At 49.1% G+C, this 27,441-nt stretch overlaps 1 protein-coding gene across 3 annotated transcripts in view; it reads right to left on the reverse strand.

Moving 5' to 3' along the window:
• The window catches only part of CRTC3 (CREB regulated transcription coactivator 3), a 74,003-nt gene extending 47,044 nt beyond the window's left edge, over window positions 1-26,959 (reverse strand). For all 3 annotated transcript variants that reach the window (XM_045824823.1, XM_045824821.1, XM_045824820.1), the window contains exons 1-2: window positions 26,641-26,959; window positions 18,455-18,553 (exon numbers count right to left, since the gene is read on the reverse strand). In XM_045824823.1, coding sequence (XP_045680779.1) covers window positions 18,455-18,553; window positions 26,641-26,772 — 231 coding nt within the window. In that variant the 5' untranslated portion in view covers window positions 26,773-26,959. The remainder of the gene's footprint in view (window positions 1-18,454; window positions 18,554-26,640) is intronic.
• Between the last annotated feature and the right edge of the window lie 482 nt (window positions 26,960-27,441).

Consider the following 27,441-nt stretch of genomic DNA (forward strand, 5'->3'; position numbering starts at 1 on the left):
AAGTCGTATATTTAACAAGGACGTCCACTGCCATTTTGATTTATAACAGTGAAAAACTAGACATGGTTTAAATGTCCTTCAGTAAGAGCCTGGTTAACAACGGGACAGCTCTCTGTGAAGACATACGGTGCTGCCATTGAGAAGGGTGCACGCTGTGTGTACTGGAGGGGAAAGAGGTCCAAGATGCACAAGCTTTGTTTTTCGGGGGAAGGTACTCAGTAGGGCCCAACCCCACTTGTGGAAAGAGAAAGGACGTACCTTATATCATGCGTGCGCACAGATACACAGAAAACTTCCGAAAGGGTGCAAAAGAAACACTTAACAGTTAGCTGGTACCTCTGGGAGTCAGATGTGATGCGGGTGCAAAAGAGAGAAGGGGAGACTTAATGTTCTCTTATATGGTTCTAAATCATTTGACATTTTGCCACAAACATGTATTACTTTTATTTAAAAATTAATTTGGAAGAACAAGTGATCAAGCAAATAAATACTTTTTCCAGCAGCTTTCCACAGCCCTTAGGAGAAAATCTAAATTCCTTAAGAAGGAAACTCCTTTGTGACCTGGTGCCTGCTTCACCCTTCGGCCTCCTCTGTCGCTACCCGCACCTCCCACTTAATCTGCGTTCAGTCTCACCAAACTTCCAGTTCCTCAAACAGGACATACTTTTCTCTGGCCTCCCAGCTTTGCCTGGTGCTGTTTCTTTTGCTTGGAACACTCCCCATTCCAACCTTCAGTTAGTTCCAGAGCCCTCAGGTCCCAGCTCAGGTGTTTCTTCCTCCAGGAAGCCTTCCCGGTGCTCCCCGCCCCCAGTCTGCATTCAGATGTATTCCGGCCGACCCCCGAAGTGCTCCACCTGGGTTTATCAGGTCCCACAGTGATCTGTAAAGGCCTCTGCTTCTCCCCCTGGAAGGAAGTTCCCCCGAGCAGTGACCATGCCTGTCCGAATCACTGTCCTGTCTCCAGCGTCCAGTATGGTGTCTGGCACACAGACAGTGTCCAATAAGTATCTGTGAAACTAGACTTTTACTACAGAACAAGTGGAACCACACCATAGACAAGTCAGGAACCCAGAGAGGGAGGTGGAATTATAATGCTACCGTCCAAACACAACCCTGTTTTCAGCCAGTGTTTTGGTTCCCCGGGCACGCTGTTTCATAGCTGTATTCCCAAAATGGACATTTTGACAAGCCCCTTCTGACACAGTCACTTTGGCTGGGGAACATTTTGCACCCTATCAAAACACAAGGGTTTTACAAGCCAAAGTAAAGATCACTGCTTTTATAATCAAGTAATGGGCACAACAGACCGTGGACACCCCAGACCTTTCTCCTCACTGACTGACCTCGAGTTCCTGGGGGCTTTTGCTTTTTACTTGATCACTGGATTGGCTGAGCTCTCATGAGGATGGATTACTGTTATAATTTTTAAAAATTATAGTGATCTAGTTTAAAGTCTACTGGATTAGCTTCTAAAAATTACTATTCCTTCCCCAAAATAATCATTATAAAGAAGCATGAGAACATGAATATAATGTGTGTATGACTACAGAAACAGACAGGAAGGTCACTGAGGTTGTCTCTAACAGTGGCGAGGTCAAGGGTAAGAGATCGCACTGATGCCCACATATCCTTCCAACCTCCCTACCAACGGTCTACAGAGAAGTTCAAGACGTTGAGAAGAAAACAACAGAAGACACAAGCAACTCCTGTGAGCGTCTCGGAGCCCTGCCTCTCCATCACTGCCCGCCACCCCTTTCCCCCAGCCCAAGATCAGGGGCTGGCAACAGGGGAAGGCTTGGGCTGCGATCTGCAATAAATGTACACAGAACAAATTTCATCACTCCCTTGCCAACACTGAGTGTTAACTCAAAGTTTTTCCTAATTTAACGAGCAAAAAGGCTACATTGTTACTTCAAAAATAATCAGCCTTCATTGGCATCCCCAATGTTTCAGGTACAGCGCTAGACGCTTCATACACATCACCTCATGTAATCCTCGCAACGCCCTGTGAAATGGTCCCACTATTACCCCCACCTTACAGATGAGGAAACTGAGGCTTAGAAAGCCGTCTATATCCTGACTCCATACGCTATGGTGGCTCATTATTATTTTAATTTACACGTCACTGCTTATAGTGACAATAAACATACTCCTAAAGATTTCTTTCCCAGGTGAATTTCCTATTTCCGGATTTCTCTGTCCATGGCAAATAGAAGTAAATCCAAAGGGCCAGAGATAGCTTGGAAGGCAGGGTTTCAGAGCCAGGGTTTCGGCAGTGGGCAAGACAGGGTTCGTCACAAAAGCAGACAGGAATTGGGAAGAGAATTCTCCAGTAGCTGCAGGGGCTAGTTGCCTGCCTTTCCTCAACGCGGGGGTGGGGGGGGTGGGGGGGTGGGGGGGTGAGTTCCACGGGCTTCGAGGGCCAGGTGTAGCACCGACAGCTTCACAGAGCAGGGTCAAGCTCCTGGCCCTCCAAACAGCTCCAAAGGTCTAAAGAACTATCTCCATTTCATTCTTAGGGGTGAAGGCGAGGGAGCTGCTAGTACAAGTGAAGAAATCAGGAAATGGTTTCTTTTCCTTCAAGAAATACTCTGGTTGAATTTCTTCAACAGGTTTCAACTTCTGCATTCAGAGAAAATACTTCTGTTTTAGTAATCCAACAAAAGGAGGGGGGAAAAATTGCCGGAAGGACAGCTAGTAGTTACAAGCATGAACTCCAAAATCAAAGAGCCTGGACTTTAAATCTGGCTCTACCATCTCTGGCTGTGGTCTGGGGAAGTTGCTCAATTGTTCTTAGCCTCCCTGGTCTCCCTGTAAATGGAGACGGCAACAGCACCTAACTCTGGGGGCACTGGGAAGACTAAATAAGGTATGCAAAGCGCGTGGCCATAGTGCGTGATGCACGGTGCAAATCCAGTACATTTTCACCACAGTGGCAGTGGAAGAAGTGGTAGCAGCACTAACACTAATGGTGGTAATCTTTGGAAGGAAGGAAGGGAAGAAGGAAGGAGTGAGTTTCCTTTCCACTGCGTTCGCGAAACAAAGGGCGAGCATGTCGGGCAAATGGTTCGGACAAATGGCTTGCTGACAACCATAAGCTCCGCCAGCCACTTTCTAGCTGAGTAACACGAAGCTAATCACCTAGTGTTTTCTGCTTCCAATTTTATGACCAACAAAGTGAGAGTATTGCATCAAAAGAGCTACAGGGTCTATTCTGGTTCTAAGAACTCTGATTCATCTGCCAGGGCAAGCAGTCAATATGGAAAGATCTCTGTTCCAAATGACGGCCGTCCATTACTGGCAGCAACCCAGTCTGGGCTGTGCTTTGCTTCCCTGTGACGTTCTTCTCTCTGCTTCATTTTGAGTTACCTTTTAACTTACAAGCTGCTTCCGACCTTTTAAATGATAGTTTTGAATTTATTCATTCTAAATTAAGCCCCCAAACTACTTAGAGACTGAACAGGCACAGGCTAGTAGAAAGCATCTCTTGAGCAACTTCAGAGATGACAAGGCGGCGGGTGAGAGAGACCGAGAAGAGATGCTCCTACGGCAGGTCCCTGAGCTCTTGGGCGGCAGGAGCCCCGGCAGGCGTCCGGCAGGTGTCCGGCAGGCTCAGCTGTCCACAGCAGCGGAGCGGCACGACTGTGTGGCAACATCTGCTCTGGTGGAGCCCCATCCTCGCTGGCTCTCTGATTTTTTGGATTCTGCTTTTGCCTTCCTGGCCACCGCCCCCCACAGCTCTCTCCTTTAGTAGTGGGGGTGGGGGGTGAACTGGCCCCCGTTTCATCCTGGCTTTAGCCTCCCAGGGCTGGCCTTTGCTGACTGAGTTCCAGCGTGAACATCTCAGTTCGGGAGAGCGTTAACTAACCCAAGGACAGACCCAGATAGCCAAGGGAAGGACTGAAGGCGGGATGCAACTACAGCAAAAAGACTTCTCAGGTGGCTGAGGGAGTGAACCAACATAATATCATCTAAGAGAAGGAACCAAGCAAAAGTCACAGTGACGTGGGCATCTGATGGACCCAGGGGACTAGGAAAAAAGCGCACCTATCCAGACCGAGAAAAAGGAAGAATGAAACATTTCCTAACTGCAAGCAAATTGACTTTGTGTGCCCGTAGTTGTTTAATTTACAAATTAGAGCAAGGGACTAAAAAAGATAAGTCTGGGTTTGCACCTGGGCTCTGCTTAGGCGCCAGTGAAATGGGGCGGTGGCGTGAGCCTTCAGGGACACGGGGCCCACGAGGCTGTCAGGTGCTCGCACCCGCACTGTCTCCTCACCCTGCTCAGCGCCCCGTGGGGAAGTGCTCTCCCCCGCAGCAGAGCGAGCTGGCAGAAGAGAAGGTGGCTGCCTGCTGTGCAGGGAAAAACGGGGCGGGGCAAGCCCTCTGAAGTCACATCCCCAAGAGGCTGGAGGCAAAGACAGAGAAGGGCTAAGATGTCAGCTAGTCAGCTAGCTGTTGCCAGTTTCCACACCCGGGGGGTGAGTTCCTTGAAGCACAGTCTGTTGCCTTGGAGGGGGCAACCCACTCCAGTGTCTGGCATCCAGGCCTGTGTAGAATCTTCTACAGATGTTATCCTGACTCTTGGAAAACGTCCAAAGCTATCATAAACAACTAAAGCTTCATTTTAAGGTTTAAAGTATAAAAACGAACTGTTTCATAACATAGGGACCAATTCTGACTATTGTGAAACTTTGCAGGGAATTGGAACAAAACTTTGGCTGGTTCTACTACCAAACAATGTGAGAACTTGAGTTTAGCTAGAGACCATCCCCGCAAGAAAGGCCGTGCCCCTCCCTCCCTTTCCGAGTTGGCGGCGGTCAGAGGCTCACTTCAAGGAGAAATATAAGAGGGCGGCTCCTCGTTAACAGGATTCGAGCCTAACGTGGGACCGCAGTTTGAGGGAACTGCAGACCTGGCTCTGCCCCGCTGCTGGCTCTGCCGCCGCCGGGCCTGTCTGCTCTGTGGGTTTCCCTCTGCCGCTCCTGGACGCTGCCTGGGTCGGGCTCGGCATCCAGCCTGCTGACCCCGGGCACGGCCAGTGAAGGCTTTCAACGGGAGTGCTTTCATCTCGTCAGTGAAGAATGAGTAGGATGTAACGAGCCTGTCTGGAACATAAGAAGCTTTACCTGAACAGCAAAAGCTAGTTCTCTAGACTTCAACGGGGGACCCTGCAATGAGAGAGGGGGAGATGGCACCAACAAGGCAGCGAGGAGGCCGGCACTCCCTGCTTCCAGTACCGCACACGGCAGCCGAGTTTGCTCCTGAGTTCCTCACCCAGGAGCTTTGTAACATGCATTGAGCAATAACTACATATTGGGGATATAATGTTCTAAAGACATACACTCATTAACCGATTTAACCCTCACAACACCTTTATATCAGGGACTATTTAGTAGCCAACTGTCACTGAGGGGTAAACTGAGGCATAGAGAGGCTATGGATCTTGTCTCAGGCCCCAGTGCTAGTGAGTGGTGACAGTGGTCACCAGGTCCCACCACACTCTTGATCTCCAGCTGGGACACCGAGGCAGAGCGCGGAAGCTGTGTTTATTTTCACGCGCTGGACGGCAGGCTGCGGAGACTGATGGGGGAGATTTACTGAAGCTGCTTTTTCCAAGCAAGGACTTGTATGGTATTGAAGGTTTCAAGGGACTCGTAACCAGGCAGTTCTTGTGTGAGACATCTCCACAGGCTAGACCTGAATCTGGAGGGTGAGACAGGGGCCCTGGCGACTCTTCGAGGGGCTTCTGTCATTCAGACTCGCACTGGAGCTGCAACACCCGGACCTTCGAGGACCTGCAGAGGCGGTGGCCCGACAACACGTCACACGACCTTCAGAAGAGCCTCCCGTTTTGGACCAGATGAACTATGCGCCCGGTTTCCGAGGCTGCCCGTGGGGCTCACCGCACTGGGATGTCTGCGTGCTCGCCACCTGCCCGAGCCACGCGGGGAGCTGCGGGGAAGGTGGGGCAGGCCTGCGGACGGGACGGCGTGGGCCTGATCATTTGGAGCCAAGCCCATAAATTCCAGAACCCTTGAAATTTTTGACTAAGTGGCCAAAGTCTGGGAAACATTTGGTTCTACATGACTCTGAGAAAACACACTCTTTCAAAACTCTGCTAAAACCAAAGCTGAGAGCCTCCATCAGTGATGCAAACGGGGGGTCAGGATTCAGAGCTGCCCTGACGGCACGGACACCCCACGGAGCCCGAGCAGTCGGCCCGCACCTGCTGAATGAGTGATCTGCGTTCCCACGGACTCGGTCAGTCACTAACAGCGGACCTCTGTCTATATGAATCAAAGATTCCAAAAACATGATCGAAGGACAAATGATGGTGGAAAACTGTAACACACAGAAAAACAGGTATGTCTACCACTCGAAAAATTTTCTGCAATTTTATAAGAAAAAAAAGAAAACTGGGCAACAGCCATTGAACAGGAAATTCACAGAAGAAATCTGAATGGCCAATAAATATGTGAAAAAACGGTCAACCTCCCTAGCAATCCGGAAAACATGTATGAAAATAACATACCCCTGACCTCACGCAATCCTTCTATGAGCAAGAATCACTATCCCTATTTTATAAGTGGGATGCAGACAGTCTAGTAACCAAGTCTACGGTGACTCCGCCACGCTGCCCTGTCAGAATATGTGTGTCCTGGCTCAGATCCCCTTGGCCAAGTCCATTAGCCCCTCTCATCAGGCTGGGTTCTCTCGCAGGCACAGCGGGAATCCCGAAGCCCCGTCACAGTCACACCGAGTCACTGTGAGAAGCAGAGGAGATAATGCACATCAAACGCCTGGAACAGCGCTGACACTGGCAGACGTTCAGACGTCTGATTCATTCATTCAACAAATATGCCGTGAACTCATGCTCCGGCCTGTTGCAGACTCTGGAAATTCCCCAGTGGACCAAAGTGCCCCTGCCCTCAAGGAGCTTAGGTTTTAATGAAGGGGACAACACACAAATAAGATAAATAAACAGGAATATATAGTATGTTGGGTAGTGAGAAAGTGAAAAATTAAGCACGAAAGAAGGTGGAGGGGGTTGCGATTTTAGAGAGGGCAGGCCGCACTGACAGGAGACAGTGGAGTAAAGAGCTCAGAGAAGGTGAGGAGCCGTCCAGACACCGGGGGAGGAGGGGGAGCAGTCCTGGCAGAGAGGCCCCAGGAAGGAAGGGTTCAAGGAGCAGAGAAGAAGGCAAATGTAGCTGGAGTGGAGAGGGAGGGAGGGTGCTGGGCAGCTGTGTGGCACAGAAGAGTGGGGAAGTGACCCGTCAGGGCCACACAGGGCACTCTGCGCCCTGGCTTGACACTGAGGGAGGCGGGAAGCCATGGAGGGCTGTGAGAAGAGGAGTGATATAATCTGGCTCATGCCTTAAAAGGATCACTCGGATGGCCGTGTGGAGAAGAGCTGAAAGGGGAGAAGGACAAAAGCCAGGAGACCAATCAGAGGCCAACGCAAGGATCCAGGGCCAAGATGGCCCGGCTCAGAGCAGGGTGGTCAGTGCCTGGATGGACTGTAACACAGAGCCAAGGGTTTGCGGAAGGCTCGGCTGTGGGATGTGCGAGAATGGGAGGAGCTAGGGTGACTGTGAGGTTTTGGCCTGTGTAACTGGAAGGATAGAGCTGCTGTTTGCTGAGATAAGTGTCCGGGACAGAGGCTCCCTGGCTGCAGGCGCTGCCGAGCGGGGAGAGAGCCGGGCACCCTGGAATCCGATCAGAGAGGCAAAGTGGGCAGTTGCCATCAGGAAAGCGCACTGGTCAGTGTGCTTTAGGGCAGGACTTCAGTCCCCGGGAGGGAGCTGATAAAAACAAGGCACCGGGATAGGAGGCAGGTTACCATGGGATTCTGGCACCCATGAACCAGACAAGAGTCCAGTTATCGCGGCTGAGGCACAAGGCCAATAATGGTGACTTGAGGCCAAATGACAGAGTGTGCAGTGGCCTCAGGCCCTCTGGCTCAGATGGGCTGTGTCCTAGAGACAGGCGAGAGGCTGGTTAGTCCGGGGCCAAGAGGCCCCAGAGCCTGGGAAGGGCTACGCCAGAAGCCAGACACCACACAGCGCCGACTCCGTCTGCACCCACAGCCATGTCACCGGGGTGACGTCGGCATACTGTAGATGGACTCTAGCCCTTTGACGTACTGGGCAGGGCCACAAGGCCAGGTCACCACATGAAAAGTCCAGGAGTGCAGAAATCCGAGTCCCTCCAAGAGGGGGCAAAAGGCAGGTCCTGGGTGGGAAGTGCTGGAGTGTTCGTTTGCCGTTGGACTGTGACATAAAAGCAAGAAATATTCTGGGGGCCAGATGGGCGGCAACTGTAGCCACCGCCAGCACTGTCTCCGAAAGGAGAGAGAACAACCTCAAGGGGAGGGGAGCTGCTTGGACCAGGATGTTGGGGCTGCTGGGACAGGGGGGCTCCACTTACAAGTCCAAGGTTAAGCAGAGATTCATTTCCAATTGGTCTAAGCAGTGTCTCTTGTGCTAAGTTTGTTCTCAGGCTCCTAAACTCAGATCCAATTGTTTCCTACATACTTTCTTTCCTAGCTAGAGTACAAGACATTCCCACCAAAATACAAAGAACTTCTTTAAAATCTAAAGCAAGTAAGGGAGAAATACTATCTGTAGCAGCCCACTGTCTGATGATTTAATTAATGTATTTATTTTCACATACTATTTATTATAAAGGTATGTATGTATAACCATTTCATGATTCATGATAAAGAGAATCATTTCTATAGTTGGCACTGAAAATGAAATTAAACTTATTTTCTAGAAATGACAGGTTAATACATACTATCAGCGAACCGGAAAGCAGCAGACCTTTGCTAATCTTCACTTTCGTTACTAAGGAAATGCCTGCACGAACTCCTGGTTTGTTCTTGCGTCGCATTTCTCCGACTGCCAAACATTTTCTATGTATATCTGCATGCCATAAATTAATGGTCTTTTTGGTTGTGATGAAAGTTCTCCACACGACACACATTTGAAATGTAAAGCAACATATGAGTGGTGCTGCGGAGGACGCCAGGCACCCGTGCGGCACGTGCTGGGCGAGGCGGTCACTCGGCCGCGCAGGACTCCGCTCCACACAGCAGCCTCAAGGCCCCTGTGATTAAATTCTGTGCTTCAGTACTATGCAAACTGCTCTATGTCATGAACTTTGGAGTCGTTCTTGAATAGTCAACACTCAGAGTGTTAGATCCACATAGGCTCAGGATCTCCTGGAGTTAAAGTAATAAATATTCAAGTCAATCAGGGTCAACAGTTTTGTTAGGTTAATAGCTCTGCCAAAAAGCAACAAAGCTAATAACCTTACAAATATTTCTACTCTTTGACTGAATAGATCTACCTACAGAAATCTACAATCATAACAGAAAAATTGGAATCAGCCAAAATGTCCAACATATAGGGAGTGGTTATAAATGATAAGTCATATATCATTAGATATTATCTGGCTATTAACATTATAAAGTATTTTAATACCATAGGGAAATAATGATTATACGATGGCTGAAATGAAAGAGAAGACAGGATGTAAATATAAAGAATGGTATCATCTGTATAAAAATTGCATAAAAAACAACTTAAAAAACACATTAACATGGTAATTTCTACTTGATAAATTATGGATAATTTTCTCTGTCCCTTTTAATCTTTATATATTTTCCACATTTTATACAATGAGCATGCAATACTTTTTAGTGAACAACAGGTGATTAAGGACCAAGCTGTAAGCAAATACAATGTATCACTTTTCCTGAAAGTACAGGCTTAAACATGGAAGCAGAGAAGGAAGAACACTGGAGGCATTGTGATCCTGCTCCCGTCCTGCGGACACAACCTGCCCATCCAACCTGATTAGAAGCTACAGAAACGGACATTCTCCCAATCATCTCCATAAATCCGGTAATACCTCACGCGTAACAGGCACTCAATAAATATTTACAAATGACAAGTTGCACTAGCTGTTGAGAGTAATAGGAAAGTGACTTTAACAGTCCAGCAGGGGTTTTCCCGGCATCTGTGCGTCGGGGCAGGCTGGGCAGGCGGGGTTCAGGGGCTGTGGCCCTTGGCCTGGAAACCACGGGGACAGAGGTTTGCACGTGGACAGGCGTGACGATGGAAGAGTGGGAAGAGCACCCTGTGTGGCAGCAAGGACAGCGCCAAAAGACCAGCAATTCTCAGACTTGCTTTCTGCCCCCACACAGAGCGCCCAACTTTCCGTGTCCGGCAGGCACACCGGGGGCCCATCCTGGGAGCACAGGCTGCCTCCTCCGAGTGCCCTCCGACGCCTCACAGTGGGAGAAAACTGCACTAATGCTGTTGTGAGGATAACTGACTCAGCTCTGATTACTTTTTAAAATAATTTTTCCGCCCTGGCTGGCGTAGCTCAGTGGATTGAGCGTGGGCTGCGAACCAAAGTGTCGCAGGTTCGATTCCCAGTCAGGGTACATGCCTGGGTTGCAGACCATGACCTCCAGCAACTGGACATTGATGTTTCTCTCTCTCTCTCTCTCTCTCTCTCTCTATCTCCCTCTCTTCCCTCTCTAAAAATAAATAAAATCTTTAAAAATAATAATAATAATTTTTCCTTATTAAAGTGAAACATGACTTTGGCTGATTAGTAAGGACGAACCACCTGGGACACAATGCCGCAGACCAGCACTCCTGGGCGGAGAGCCTCCCAGCCACATGGCAGCACACGGCTCAGGGACACTCCCATTTCAACTTCACCGTGACCCCATGAAACAGATACTCCAAGCGCCCCTATGTTATCATTGCAGAAACGATGCTCTTAGACTCAACCAGGACCCCAGCTGATCAGCGGCAGAGCTAAAACTCAAGCCAGGGTCATGTCACAGCCCACAGTGTAGTCGTGGCCCTGGGGTGGCGGTGGGGGCAGAAGGAGCTACAGCGGCAGGAGGGGCGTAGTAACGATGCTGAGAAAGAGAAGAAACGCCTCTAGCACATGCCGGGCACTGCTCTGTGAGTGTCACACACGCTAACCCATTTATTCCTCCCAACAAAACTCTGCTTCTGCCATCGCTACCACCCCCACTTCACAGGGGAGCAAGGAGGCAAAGAGAGAGCGAGTGATTTGCCCAAGGTCACAGGGCTGGAACGTGGCAGAGGCTGGATTTGAACTCAGAGTCGGACCTTTTGGCCCACATACTGTGCAGCCCCAGTATTACCCTAAACTTTTACTTTAAAACAAAGCATATGTTGGCACATTGGTCCTCCTAGTATTTCTTTTCAGACAGAACACTGGTCTTACCCACAGGATAGACTTGTCAGGAGAAATTCCCATATCTTCCAACTTTCCTGGCTTAGAGCCTGAAAATTACTGGGATGTGTCAGCCTTTCAAGGCGCCACTGGGAGGTCCGCGCTGCCCCGACTAACAGGGAGCACGTGAAAGGTGGGAGGAGAGTGTCCGTATTCCAGTTCTCTCACTCAAGTTCTCACGGAGGCAGATGTTCCTAACTCAGCGCGTGGGGCCAGTGTCTCCTCGACCCTTCCATCATTTCAAAGACCTTTATTCCCGATGACCAGAAATTCACGGGTTGTCTACTTTCCCCTTTCATTCCTTACGGCTTCTATTCAACACACATGGGCAGATCCGAAGGAAGAGTAAAGTACTACTCAAACACGCATTAAAAATACGATGACCATATTCTTGGCTGCAGCTCCCCTTTCGGGATAGAGGCACATTCCAATGCTACTCAGTCAGCCCCTAACTTTCTGGGATTCTCGCTGTTTCCTTCGGCAGAAGAGAAGATGCTGCCGGAAGTCAACATCAAAGGCAAACCAGCGAGCAAATCAAACACAGAAACAGTAAAAAAAATCACAGTTGCAGAGTGCACGTGGTTTGGGAGGTGTGGACTCCTACACAGAATTTCGGGACAGGGTCCGAAAAATGTCCTTCTCTGAGAAAGAAACTAAGACATGACATAAAATAGGTTTTAGTAATCGGTGAAAATCTGTCCTGGAAATAGCACGTGCCGACATGATTTGTGAATGTGGTCTTCCAAGTCTCATGCAGAAGCCCAAGGTCGCTGCCCTATCTCATTGTATCCAGCAGCACTTGGATAGAAGGGTATTGTTGCAGGGCTGGCAGGGAGCATGCTGTGCCCAAGAGTTGGGCTGGCTAAGGGTTATGACCTTGGGAACAAAATTCCCTCTCGCTTTTCAGTTCTGAGCAGATGACCAGGCCAACAAAAGCCACAGAAGCTGCCGAGTGGGCCTCCACAAACAGAACTTACTCAGTGGCCTGGGGGAACCAGTGATCTCTCCACCGTAGTTCCCTTAACTCACTCCAGCTCCCTGACCCCTGGGCCAATGCTTCCACGCCAGCCACGGCTCAGTTTACCCTCCGGACAATTACTATTAGCCCTGTTCTACATGGGAAAAGCAGGCGTGGAGAGGTGGAAGAAATATCCAGGACCACAGATCCAAAGGGCGGTGCAGTGAGGACGGAGGCCCGGCCTGTTGGACGCCCCACCACACACCTCATCGCAGCACAGCCGCGTCCTGGGCAGCGGCGGAGGAAGCAGAGGCTCAGGGAGAGGTCACCCTCCAAGTTGCTACCAAAACTCCGGGACACAAAAGAGCTGGAGGGGCGACAGTTGGGAAATACGAGGAGCTGGGAGCTGAACGTAGAGACAAATGGAATTTCTGAAGACCAATCAATACACAGCACAGAGTCTGTTTTGCTGTTTCCGTCTTCACAGAGACTCTGTCTTCTGTGACTCAAGACACAGCCACGGTGGGACAGGCTCCGAGAGTCCCTCATCGCTCACGGCTTTGGGCAGAGCAGCGCCCCTTCGGAGAGGGGCAGGGGCCAGACGCAGGCTGCCCAGCCTCCGGACACAGAGCTGACAGCGCTAACCAAGGACTAACTGGGTGGCAGCATTCTTCTGTGGAGGGGCCAATTTATTCATTTCTGGCTTTCCTGTGTCTCATACACAAATAGTATAATTCTGCCACCATAACAGGTGCTTGAGAAATATTTGCTGGATTTATTGTCTATCTATCAATTAATGAGCAGTGAAAAAGCATAGCTAACCCCTCCCTCAGAGGGAGGGAGAGAGGGAGGGAGGAGAACGCAAACCCCTCCCAGTCCCTTTGTTCCCGCAGACACAGACGCGAACGGGAGGACCAGAGCCTGGCGAAGCCCAGAGAGAGGAGCTTTGACTACGGACTGTGAGGGTGCGCAGATGAGGCGTGGTGGTGTCTATGTGCTACTTGCGACAAGCCTGAAAGTCTAAGGAGCAGCTCTCAACGTCCGGGGTGCCATTATGCGGCCACCACTGATTTTCTGCTGAGACGCTGCTTGGGGATGACGGGCGCAACGGCAAGCTCTCCTGCCGCGTGAGAGAATAAACCACGGAGTACAAGTTTCTGTGCACAGTGATTTTCCTGTGCTCATAATCTCACTCTCCCTTATCTTTGTTTAGAACACGTCGCTAGTTTTGGCTTTTTGTAATTTGTTGTTATGTTATTTCATCATGTAAAAGTCAAACAATGCTATGGCCATTACCAAACACATATACCAACCCCAAGGGTTTTGGGGAAGATTAAATAATCTGTGTAGAGAGCTTAATGCAGCGCCTGGCACAAACGCACACCCACTAAACACTGGCTATTCGTACTAGTAGTATTTTGAGATTACCACTGCTACCTATGTTTTCCATTTGTTTGACTTTAACTGACGTATCTTTTGCCATTTATTTTTTTTAAAGAATCTTAAAAATTTAAAAGAAAAGGCAGCAAAGAAAAGCCATCGGCACTGACAGGTAAGTGCTGGCTGGTTCTCTTACACTGTTGCCACGCAGGCTCGGGCCGGCACACCCCCGAGTGCTGGTGGTGGGCCTCTGGGCGCTGCCGCCGCTCCAGGCCAGCCCTGCCAGCCTCACTGCCTCGCAGCAGCACTTTCTCCCTCTGGCCACCAGACTGCTCCCTACAGCAGTTAAAACTCATAAATGCTCGGTTATAAACAAGATGATGCAACTGTGCTAAAAGGTAGCAGTCAGAAACGTGTAAGGCGGGATTCGTTTTTAGTGGTGTAACTGGAAAGGACTGGGTGGGTAACATGGAGGCTGTGAAAGCCTATGACCGACCACACCCAGACCGTCCCAGACAGAGAGAAGCCCTCTGTCCTTCTCTCTGCAGCTGACCTCCACGCCACACAGCCAGCAGGTGCCCCAGCTGCTCTGCAGGCTAGAGAACTGAAATCCGCCCCCTCCCCAGGAGAGGCAGCCCTAGCCCCCCGAGAAGAAGGTGATGTCCACTTCCTCCCCTTGCCCTTCGATGTCCACGGGCCAGGCCCTCCCTGACTGATGACTGGCCCCTTGCTAAGGATTATCACAAGGAAGCCCGAAAGGCTTGCTTTAGCTTGCTCATTGATAAGTCTGTGTTCTCTGATGGGGCCCAGTGGGTTATGGGAGAAGAATGGGCTTTTATATCCTCCATGAGGATAGAAAATTGGTCTTTAACCAATATTAAAAGAGTACTATGCTTAGCAACTGAAGTTATAGTACAGACCAAGTAAAATAACAGATGTGAAAGCATTCTGTAAACTCCAAAGTGATCTAAAACATAAAAGGAAGTGGACTGTGTTCAACTAAATAATTATAAGCAACTTAACTTAAATCAAAACCTGTGCTTCCGCACCATATTCACGGATCGGAAGGCTCGGTATTAGGAAGCCATCAATTCTCCCCAACCTGTTCCACAGATTCAGTGCAACCCATTTAAAATCCCAGCAGAGTTTTTCTGTAGAAATCAACAAGCTGATTCTAAAATTCTATGGATAAGCAAAGAAACTAACAAAAGTAAGACAACTTTGAACAGGAATGAAGTCGGAGGTCTCCCACCGCCTGATTCCCAGCCCTCCTGGAAAGGTGAGCAGTCAAGAGACACAGAGACTGGTGGGGCAGAAGCCGCCGTTGGGACGTGGACACACACAAACACACACACGTACGGTCAAGCGATTTTCAACCAAATTGCCTAGACAATTCACCAGGGAAAGGTCTTCTCAACAAACGGTGCTGGAATGAGTCCACATCCAAACGCAGAATGGGTCATCCTCGACTTACACTGTGTCCTTCATTAAAAAATGAACTTGAAATTACTTCCATATAAAACCTAAAACTATACAACTTCCAGATGAACACAGAGAGGAAAAAACTCCCAGATCCCAAGTTAAGCACAGAATTCTTAGAAAAGACATGAAAGGCAGGAATCATAAAAGATCGAAATGATAAGCTGGACTTCATCAAAGTTTAAAACGTCTGTTCTTCAAGACTTTTGTTAAGAAAATGAAAAGACAAGCCGCCGACGGGGAGAAAATATTTTCGAAGCGCGTATCAGATAAAGAATTGGTATCTAAATATATAATGAACTCTTACAACTCAGTAATAAGAAAATAAACAATTCTATTTGAAAACTGGGCAAAAGACTTGAAGAGACACTTCAAAGATGTGAGCATGGCAAACGGGCACATCAAAAGGTGTTCCATGCTATCAGTCATTAAGAAAATGCAAATTAAAACCGCAGTGAGATAGCACCATGCATGTAGCAGAAAGGCCAACATTTTAAAAAATGAAATACCATCACCTCAAATCCACTATGATGACTAATATAAAAAACAAAACAAAACAGAAAATCTCAAAGGTTGGTGATGATGTGGAGAAACTAGAACTCTTACACAGTGTTGGTGAGAATGTAAAATGGTATAGCAATTGTGGAAAACAGTTTAGGAGTTCCTCAGAAAATTAAAAATAGAATTACGATAGAATCCAGCAATCCCACTTCTGGGTATATACCCAAAGGAATTGAAATCATGTTCTGGAAGAAACAGCTGCACGCCCACGCACACAGCAACGTCGTTCACAATAACCAAGAGGTGGGAGCAACCCACACGTCCATTGATGTATGAACAGATAAACAAAGTTTGCTTTATACAAAAAGCGGAATATTATTTAGCCTTAAAAAGGAAGGAAACCCTGTCACCTGCCACAATATGGAGGAGCCTTGAGGACATGATGCTAAGTGAAATAGCCAATCAAAAAAAAAAAAAAAGAAAAAGGACTGCAGGATGTCACTTATATGAGGTCCCTGGAGTGGGTGAATTCAGAGAGACAGGAAGTAGAAGGGTGGCTGCCTGGGGCTGGGAAATGGGAGTGCAATACAGAGTTTCATTTCTGTGAGAGGAAAGAGTTCTGGAAGTTGGTTGTGCTACAATGTGAATATACTTAACACTATTGAACTTATACTTTAAAATGCTTAGGATGGTAACTGGTATGTTGTGTTCTTCAGGGCAATTTAAAACCATCTGAAAAACAAGTGCTGGAGGAGATAGCAGGCGGGCCCTGGCACCTGTACACGCCGCTGGTGGGAATGTGGAACAGTAGGACCAGTGAAACAGTACGGCAGTTTCTTGTAAAACAAAATACACACTTACCTAGTAGTTACACTTCTAGGTGTTTACACAGAAACTGTGTGTGACGGCTACAATATCTTTACTCACAATTGCCAAAAGATGGAAACAATCCAAGTGCCCACCAACTGGTGAATAGCTAAACAAATTGCAGCTCCTCCATGCAATGGAAGACTACTCAGAAATAAAAAAGAAATGAACTAAAAGAACCTACGCACCCCAATGTTCATAGCGGCACAATTTATAAGAGCTAAGTGTTGGAAGCAACCTAGGTGCCCATCAGTCAATGAATGGATCAAAAAACTATGGTACATTTACACAGTGGAATTCTATGCAGCAGAAAGAAGGAGCTCCTACCCTTTGTGATAGCATGGATGGAGCTGGAGAGCACTATGCTAAGTATAATAAGCCAGGCAGTGAAAGACAAATACCATATAATCTCACCTTTAACAGGAACCTGAACAACAAAAGAAACAAACAAACAAGCAAGCAAAATATAGCCAAAGACACTGACAGAGAGAACAGGCTGACAGTGACCAGAGGGGAGAGCGGAGGGAATTTCAGGGGAATTTCAGGGGAGAATGGGAAAGGTTTATTAAGAACAAATATAAAGGACACATGGAAAAAACCAGGAGGGTGGGTAGAAATGGGAAGGAGGTGGGGAGGGAGGAGTGGGTGGGCTGGGATGGGAGTAAAAGACAGAAAACTGTACTTGAACAATGATTAAAATAAAATTTTTTAAAAAAGAAAAGAAATGAACTACTGATAAACGCAATGTAGTGGGTTGCATTATGTTCCCTAACAAAGACACATGTGGAAGCCCTAATGCCGAGTACCTGTGAAGGTGACCTTGGCAATCTGGGGAAGAGAACCTTTTCGGATTTGATCAAGTTGAGATGAGGTCAAACTGGACAAGAGTGTGCCCTAAATCCAGTGACTGGTGTCTTTACAAGAGAAGGGAGAGGGAGATGCGAACACAGAGACGGACAAACGTAAAGGAGGTCATATGCAATGGAGGCAGACGAGGGACACCAGGGACTGGCGGCGACCAACAAAAGCTAGAAGACTCTCCCCTAGAGTCTTCGGAGAGCGCAGCGGGCCGACACTTAGATTTCGGACTTCCAGCCTCAGAACTGGGAGAGAACACAGGTCTGCTGTTTTAAACCACCCAGCTTACAGTGCTGTGTTAGAGCAGCCCTAGGAAAGCAGCAGGCTCAGCAACGGGGTGAAAGCACGAGTGACAATGGAGACGGCGGCCTGCGCCTTACGTCCGCACTCTGCCATGCGGCAGACACGGGACACAGGAGGCAGTGAGGTGTGTCCAGCCCACACTGAGATGTGTCTCCGTGTAAAATACATGCCAGATTTCAAACACTCAAGACAAAAAATAAAGAATGCGCGCTATTTCATTTAATAACTGTTTTTCATATTGATAATATGTTGAAATGATAATATTTTGGATATAGTGAGTTAAATAATTATTTAAGTTATTAAAATAAAATTCATTCTTCATCATGTCTACTGAAAAAGCTTAAATTACAACACATATGTGGCTCACATTGTACTCCCCCTGGACGTTGGAAAGTCACATTACCCTATTCTGCAGAGAGTAGGAAAGAGAACAGCATGGCCTGCCCAGAACACTGCACTGTATCTAGGCCAGGTTTATCCTTCAAGACCTAATCTCTTTTTTTTTATTTTATTTTTTAATTTTTATGTGTTTATGAGAGAGAGAACGACTTACTGGTCCATTTCTTATTTATTTATTTATTTATTTATTTTTAGAGAGGGAAGGGAGGGAGGTAGAGAGAGAGAAACATCAATGTGCGGTTGCTGGGGGTTATGGCCTGCAATCCAGGCATGTACCCTTGCTGGGAATCGAACCTGCGACACTTTGGTTCACAGCCCGCACTCAATCCACTGAGCAAGATCTAATCTTTTTAAGGGTAATCTCTGCCTATCTGTTTCCAGTCCACTCAACTTAAAGAAGTAAATATTCAAAGGTACCTGAAACTCGGACGCGCTGCCCCGCAGCTGGCTCACATTCGGTAAGGATCCGCCATGGTACTGTGTCAGGCGCAGTTGCTGAAGCTTCTGAAATTGAACCTGGAGACAAAGAGATTGCAAGACTTTGAGAGATGACAGCAAAGGCCTGGAGAACGCATCAAAGCAGGCTGCTTGGTAGTGACATGGCTCAGGAGTGAGAGTCTTGGTTTCAATTTCTTCTCTACTTAAAACTGTCAGGTTTCCGGTGCTCGGTGGTTTTTGATTAGTCTATTTTTGGAAAGAATTTACCCGTGTTCCAAATGTCCTGTGTGCCATCATGGTAGACACTCTTGCAAAGTCTTTTGAGTGTGTACATGAAGGGGTGCAGGCACAGCCTTCAACAGCAATAGAGAATTTCTTGAAGAGAAACTAAGCCCCCATCTACGACTGACTGTGCAACACAGCTGTCCTCCCTCCCCTGCTCCTTCCCAGCCACCCCCTTGTACCTGTGATGACTGCGTAGTTGTAATCACAGCACAGGTACAACCCTAAGCCTTTTCTACATGACACAATCATATTCTATGGCAACATAACATTTCTTCTTCCAAATTATTTCCAAAGGACACATTCCAAAGAGTGATTACTCAGTCTCTGGGTACGGGCCTTTCAATGGTTCTCAGCACATGCTGCCGAAATGCTTTCCCAAAGGGTACACCAGTGTACATGTGAGAAAGCAGTTTCACCAGAAACCTCGCCAACACTGCAGACGACCTGTAACTGGGGTGCGGGAGGAGGCCGATCCCACAGGTACACAATGGTATGCCACTGTTGTAATGTGACTTTCTTCTGCAAGTTCTTCCTTGCTTCATTTTTCAAAAGGCAATAAACTGATTATAGTTCTTGCGAACCCCCAAGTGGTCTGATCTGGTCTTTAAGAGTTTTCTTTTAAAAATAATAAATTACCTCTGTGGTTATATAACCCCGGCACTTATAATTCACATGGGGAAGAAAGGGTGGATGGGAACCCCGATGCAGAAGTTTCCCCTTTCACTACTCTTTCTCTTTGCCTAATTAAAAGAGACTACCAGATCTGAGTCTCCGTTGCCCACCTCATCTCTAACCCTCGCCACAGCCGGCATGGGAGATGGCACTACCCCAGTTTACAGACCCGGACACCCAGAGCTCGGGAGCTCAGAGACTGGCGCAGTGTCACGAAGCTACAGGAAGCCAAGCTGTGGCGGTCTAACTCAAAACCCACATTCTTACTTCTTCCATATTCTTTTCCTTTTTTCTTTTCGTTTCTGCCTCAATAATCACACTATTTACAAGCTTAGAGAAAAGTGAGGTTTGGTTGACCAAAAGCAATGCCAAGCCTATGAAGCTCTCTTTTTTTTTTTCTTTTGCATTTATGATGAAAACTTTCAAACATATACAAAACCCCACCTAGCCATCTTCCAGCTTCACCAATGTTCCCGACTTATGTCTAGTCTTGATGCATCTTTTTCAACGTGCATCCCCAAAAGATAAGGACTTGTATCTCTTTGGAAGTTGGCAGTTCCTTAGACCCACAGAATCTGATTTCTCAAACACACTCCCCTGGGGCATGCCCTAGTCATCAACTCCCAGACCTGAGCATCAGAGCAGAGAAGGACGTGGCAACTGAGCTTCCCCACCTATCAGCTGAGCTGTAAGAACAGCTCAGCGTGTGATCTTCGCATTCTCAGAGCACTTCCCCAAAGCATTTGACTATGTCCTTCAAGTGTTCTAGATGAAATTCTCACCCTTCTTGGTCTAAACCCTTTGATTCCTTCTTCCGCCAACCCACCCATTTACTCCCTTACGTAAGAACTCTGAACTGTGGGTCCGGTGCTAGGTCAGGCACTGGCCTACGAAGATGAATACGTGCCACAGCTCCTGCCTTCCTAGTTCTCGCCAAGGCTTCAGCTCTTACCCCGCAGCCTCAAAAAGATGCTTCAGCCAAGCTAAGCTCTTCGTGTAGCTAGAGGCCTGCCTTCCGCCAAGTGAAGGCCCACTCGGGGTCTCCCACATCTGCTCTCCCTCCCGAATGCCTATTTCTAGAGCTTTCAGAGATGGCTGCACTGCAGTAGAAGGAGCGCTGAATTTGGAATGAGAAGACCTGGCTTTGCAACCTGGGGCTGCCAGGCGGTGGGGCAAATTACTTGGCTGCCTACTTCCCAACGAAAGAACAGACAGGACACTGGCAGGTCACGGGAAAGTGGCCTAGGTAAGGTGGAAAGGTCTGGACGACTTCTCAGAATATCATTATTAACTACCTACAAAACCCTTGAGAAGTTTTGATATTTCCCTTACTTGAGACATAGAATCACTGAACCAAATAGAACCGCTGAACTGTCTGCGACATTGTCACACTTACTGATGATGACAATAAGGACCAAAGAATGGTTCGCCTGAGGCAGAGGCCGCAGACGGGCCGGCAGGCCATAGGCTACATTCAGCCTAGAGAGTTCTGTTTGACCCCCACAATATTGACCCACTCGATGTCTTAAATTTTAATCTAAAAATTGGGAGGCTATAAAATCTGGATTTCCAGCTTCTCTTCATTGAGAGTGCAGACCATACTGGACCCATATTCTCGCGTGGCAAAACACCCGGAGCTGAGGAGTGACGGCCCTCTTAGCCACGCTGAGGTCCTCATGTTTGACCAGCTCCTCATTGTACCTTATGATCCTCCCGCTAGGGCCTGAGATCGGCTACTCTTTACATCTCATTCCTGACCCCTCCGCCTGGTTCCCTTACCTGCCTTACCCTGTATACCTGTAACTCAAGTTAGCAACCGCTAGACTTTAGTTACACGCTTTAGTGGAATTTCCTTCAATGTCTATATGAAATGAGATCCAATCCTCACTAGCTCCTTTAAAAAAAAAAAAGTATCTTAATAGTCAACACAATCCCAAACAAAATCCCAGCGGGCCTTTTTGTAGAAATTGAGAAGATAATTCTAAAATGTATGGATATGTAAACAACCCAGACTAGCCAAAGCAAGTTCAAGGAACAAGGTTGGAAGACTTAAGTTACCTCATGTCAAGACTCAAAGCTGCAGTGATCTAGGCAGGGTGCCACTGTGAGAACAGGGGATGTATAGATCAACAGAACCAAAGAGAGTTCAAAAATAGGCCACACACATATATGGCCAAATCAATTAGGCGCACACATGTATGGCCAGTTAATTTTTGACAAAAGTGTCACAGCAATTCGATGGAGAAAGAGAAGTGTTTTCAACAAATGCTTCTGAAGTAGCCGAATATGCAGACACTCCTTGTGGCCGCCAGATTCAAACCCCAGCTCTAGCACTTACCAGTCCTGCTACCTTAACTCTGAAGCCTCAGCTTGCTCATCTGCAAAATGAAGAATATTCTAGAAACCTACTTCATAGGGTCACTGTGAGAACTATATGAGATAATGAATGCAAAGAGATCAGTACAGTGCCTCGTGGAAAGATAATGCTCAATTTTTAGCCCAAATCTAGTCTTTCTCGTCCCCTCTCTCTACTCCTCTCTCAGAGACCCCACTCCTCCATGACATAGGTAATGTTTGTTTGTTTTCATCTAAAACTGATGGTTTTCCCCCAAGTATTCAAGCCAAATCGATGCTCCAGGTTGATGTGCCAAGTTTATCCTGAGGTTTCTCAACACTACAAGTTGTCCTTCAGAGCCGAACTTCTTGAACAAGTTCCCAGCCCCATCTCCATTTTCTCCCATTCATTCCTCAGTGCCTTACAGCCTCCCTACCTGTGAATGCAGTGGCTTGCACCTCGGTTACCAATGGCCTCTACGTGACTAGTAGACCGAAGGATGTGTCCTTATCAAGTTAGACCAAGTCAGCAGCACTGACCTAGGCTGGTCGACATTCCCTGCTCTTAACAATCATCCTCCCAGCTTTTCTATCTAGAGGCTCTTCAGTCTTCTTTGCTGGCGCCTCCCCCTCCTCTTCTCCTCTCCCTCTCCTTTAAATGGTGAAGCCATTTGGGCTTCTCCTAGGCCCTCTTTGCAGCTCAGTCTACATAGCAGGGGTCACAAACTCAAATGCCTACAGGTGCCAAGTATGGAAGGTGACGAAGTGAAGTGGGCTGGAGTCGCTCTGGGGAACACTATAGGGAGTGGTGGGGAGTGTGGCAAACTGAAGAACACATACCTGCCCTATCTAATGGTGAAAGCAGACTGTTCAGCTCCAGGTAACTGCTGCCATGCAGAAACGCTGGGTGAGTGTTGTCAGATAATCTCATTTTTTTTCAAAACAAGCCAGAGTTCATATTTCAATGTAAAATCCCAATATTTATTATTGGCCCTAATTTTTTGAAAAAATACACCTATGGGTGCCCCACATTAAAAACACGTCAGAGAGTCAAATTAGAATTTAGGTTACCAACTTGCAAGGTGTTTTCTAGACATTCTTCCCAGGCAGCTGAATCTCCTTTTGCAGCTACACACCAAAGATCCCGCATTTCTATCACTAGCCCAGACTTCCCTCCCGAGCTCCAGGACCCCTTACCATCTGCCTGCTGGATGCTCTCTACTTAGATGACTCAGCAGCACCTCAAACTCAGCATCTCTCGACACTGAAGGGTCTGCCCCCTCCTTGCTCCTGCCACTGCCCCCTCTGTATGGGGGGGACCCTGAAATGGCTCGGTCTGAAAGCGAGGGAGCATCCTCGAGTCCTCCCTCTCAATGCCATCACCACATCCGCCAGAATAGTACTACAACCTCCAACCAGTTTCTCTGCCACCTCCTCCTCCGTTGCAGCCACCATTCTGGAGCGAGAGGCATTCTTTGAAAATGCGAAGCTCTGCTGGTTTGACCCCTCAGTGACTCCCCGTAGTTCCTGGGATCAAGTCCCAAATCCTGTCTCTACAATCTGAACCCTGTGAACCCCTCATCTCAAATCACCCTCTTTGTCCCCTTGATGAACCTCTGTTCCCTGTGCCTGAAACATTCTCTCCCCCTCAACACGCAAACATATATTCTCAACGCCTTCCTCACTCCCACTCACCCTTTGGGCCACTAGCGGAGGTCAAGACTCCCTACCACACACTCTAAGAGTCCATCTGCTTCCCTTTGTAATATTCATCAAAGTGCGTCCTTACTTGTCAAATGAATGTCTTTCCCATTAAATCCTAAAGTCCATGAAGAGACTGATTTGCTTGCTCACTGCTGTATCCCCAGTTTCCATCCTCACGCCTGGCACCTACAAGGGACTCATTCAATAAGTATTTGTGGAATAAATTAAGATCTTTGAGGCGAGATACCATGTGTCCCTTCACCTTCCCCGTGCACAGCCCCTCACCCCTGTCGACCACGGTGGGCACTCCAGCACTGACAAATGAAGGCACGAAGGGACAGCCTCTATCCAGGCATGCCTGCTCCCACTCCCTTCCCTCTCCTCACCATCCCAGGGACTACCTCCTTGCATTCTCATCTCAAAATTTTCCCAGTGCTTCCTGATAAGGAGGAACCCCAAAGCTGGAATGAAAAATTCTCCATAATCTAGCCCATCCCACCTACTAGGCAAATAGGATTTAACGCCAGCACTTGAAGGATCGGCTGTGATTGTGCAGAGAAGGTCCGGAAGCCCGGCGCAGGCTCAGAGAGGAGAGAGCACCTAGACTGGTGAGTGATGTCTGCTGTGGGCTGGTCACGGAGGGTCAGTGTGTCTGCCGTCCAGTTACCAATGAACAACAGATGGGTCCTTCTCCGTGTGGGATCTTTGGACTATTGGAGGCTCACAGGCATATGCCTGGGGATCTGAGATTTCTCTCGAGTGCCCGTTCACCGTTGTGGTTCATGATGAAAATAGTCCTTAAAATTTTAAATGAGCCAGTATTACTGGGCAAAACTCAGCGCTGATCATTTGTCTTTGTGTTTATGAACACAGCAGAGTTAAACTGTAGTGCCTTATTGGCATTCCATACAGGATAAAAGAAACCAGGGAAAAATTAACACGCAAGTGATGCCCTGGACCAGGTGATGGGCCAAGTGGCATCATAATTTTGTAATAATTAGAATAGAAAGAAGCGGTGGCTGAATGGTCACGTGGGGCACAGATGACCAGGCTTGCTAAACTCAAGAGAATCTGAGCAATAGGGATCAGCATCACATTCACAGAGGGAGCTCCAGTTCAACTCAGCAAAGTAGCCTTTGTCCCATAAAGTAATGTTAATTGCACTTGAATTAATTGCATTTTTAACTTTGAATTTATTTACATATGCACTTTGGTTTATGGTTCTATCACAGCTATAAGCAAAGGACATTCCATACAACTTATGTTTGAACGTAGTTGAGGAACATAATCAAAATTCACTGCGGTGAACATTGAGGATCTGTGAAAAACCTTTGCCTTTAAAATAAAAAAGTCCGTACCTTAGTCATGACCTGATCTGTCAGGGATGTTTTAAGGGGGATTCACAAACTGAGTGAAATAGTGGATCAACCCTAGGTGCTGAATTTTGCTGTGTACAATGCACACTTTTTTGCCCAGATGTTTGAGGGAAAGATACGGGTGCGCATTATGCTTGGGTATAATAATGGCTATCACATTCCCATGTATAATGCACACAAAACTGCAGGTGTGCATTATGCACGGGAGTGTATTACACACGGCAAAATACAGTACGCAGACATAGAGAATGCATGTATTTGTACGCACATAATTCATTTATCTAAACAACACAGAACAACACAGGCCCCAGCACTAACCCTCAGCTTTCGCCCAGTCGTTCCCCTCCGTGTGCCCTGAGCTTGTCATGCTCATCCCTGAACCTAACCAAGGTCACGTGGAAATGCCTGTGGACACCAGGCAAGTAATAAATGAATGGAGCTAGTCAGGACGTGGGGAAAAAATTTTTTTTCTTGAAATCCAGCCTTCTTTATCTACATTAGGTTTTTTCTGAGTGTGGCAGCAATGTAAGCGCAAGAGTATGTTCGCTTTCCTCCTAACTTCACTACAAGAAAGCGCCACCAGAAAGATGACAAATGGCAAGTGACACCTAGCCTCAGTGTGTGTATGTGTGTGTGTGGGGGGGGGCGCATAACAGTGAGGGGCGCTCACTGGGGCCCACGAAGAGAATCCACGGTCCATTCGAGGGGGCGCGCCAGGCCACCCAGCTCCGGCCAGTGGCTGTCATATGGGAATTCAGGCTGAGTGTCTCCCAATATTATAATTATAATTAAATACAATACAATATTATATATTCACACCTGAAGAAATGTTTATATAAATATATATACATATTATATAATTATATATGTAAAATTTTTTCGGTTTTCTGTGATCTCCCAATTAAAAATATTCTGACAACAGATTCAAGGAGTTTTCCCCCAAACGCTGTGCCGACCCCCAAAATGACGGAGCCCGCAGCTCGGGGAGCCGGGGCCGCCCTCCTTCCAGCGGCCTCCCGGCCCAGCATCCGCCGCATCCTCCCCCATCCTCCTCCATCCTCCAAGGTCAGCATCAGGCTCCTCCGGAGAGGCCCGCCCGGCTCCCGCCCCGCAGCCCGGCGCCCGCACCGCCGCCGGCTCCGCATCCTCCGCCGCCCCACGCCGCAGCGGCCCCGCCCCGCCGGGTGTTTGTCCCGCTCGCGGCGCGCTCGCTCCTCCCGGACCCCTCGGTCGCCGGCGACGCCGCCACGCACCTGGCCGCCCGCTGAGAGACCCGCGGCCGAGCCCAGCGAGCGGCCGACGGAGCGGCTCGGCGCGGCGAGAGTGGGGAAGGCGGCCCCCGGCGCCCGGCAGCCCGGGCCGGCCCCGAGCGCGCTCTCTCCGACGGCGGGAGGGACGCTCGGGCCCGGGCCCCGACGCCCGGCGGTCCCGAAGGGCTCGCGGCGGTGGACGCTCGGGGCGCGGAGCAGACGCACGGCGCGCCGCCGGGCTGTTTGCGATTTCCTCCCGGGCGCCGGGTCGCCCTCCCCGGCGGGCCGCCCTCGCCCCGCCGCCCGCCTCGCCCGCGCCGCTCCGACCCCGCTCCCCGCACGCCCGGCCCCGCCGTCTCCCACCGCCGCGGCGCGCGGGGGGTCTCCGGGCGGGACGGTGCCGAGGCCGCGGCCGGGCGGCCCCGCTCCCGGGCGCCGCCCCGCCTCAGCCCCGTCGCCGCTTCGGGCCCGCGACCTCTCACCCCACGCGCGGGGCCGGTCCGCGCCCGGGGCCGCCCCCGCCCGCACCCGCCCGGGCCCTCACCCGCGACAGGGTGAGGTCGGTCATGAGCTGCTCGAAGGCCCGCGTCTCCTCGGCCTGCCGTTGCGTGTGCAGCGCGATCTTCTCACTGAACTTCCGCGGGTTGGCGCTGCCCGAGCCCGGGGAAGAGGCCATAGCGCCGCCGGGCGCCGGCGCAGGGGAGACAGCGGGCGCGGGGCCCGCCGCTCAGCCCACCCTTCGGTCCGTCCGTCCGCAGGCCGCCCGAGCAGCCGCCCGAGACCCTTCCTCCGGCTCGACCCCTCAGAGGAGCCGCCGCGGCCGCAAAGCCAGTGAGCAGCCGGGAGCGCGCGAGTCTCTTCTACGCGCTGGCCCCGCCCCTTCCCCGCCCCGCCGTCAGGCCCCGCCCCCGTGCCTCCCGCTAGGCCCCGCCCGCTGGCCCCGCCCCCACTACGGTTCTAAGTCCCAGGGCTTCCCCGGGTTCCCTACCCCGCAGCGCTCAGACCCAGAGGGAACCCCCATCGGCACAGCAAACGGATCCTACACGTGGATCCGTGTACAACGGATAGACTACAGTAGACTATTGTAGACAATAGTCTACAACTTCACGGAAAAACCGCACTTTGGGGATAGCCAGACTTCTGGATTTACGTTATAATTTTAGAAGACTTTTAACATGGGCGTGAAAATTAGGAGACTTGGGTTTGAGCAATTCTCTCCCTTAGTTCCCACACTGCGGCTCTCCAGCTCCCATTACGCTCCCCCCTTCGATTCGTTTCGCTGACAGTCTGCTCAGGCCCACCCAAGACAAAGTTACTCAACCTGGATCTTTTTAAAATCATCTCC

Source organism: Phyllostomus hastatus, unplaced genomic scaffold (assembly GCF_019186645.2).
Source record: "Phyllostomus hastatus isolate PE091 unplaced genomic scaffold, TTU_PhHast_1.1 phas_scaffold_555, whole genome shotgun sequence".
Taxonomy (NCBI): domain Eukaryota; kingdom Metazoa; phylum Chordata; class Mammalia; order Chiroptera; family Phyllostomidae; genus Phyllostomus; species Phyllostomus hastatus.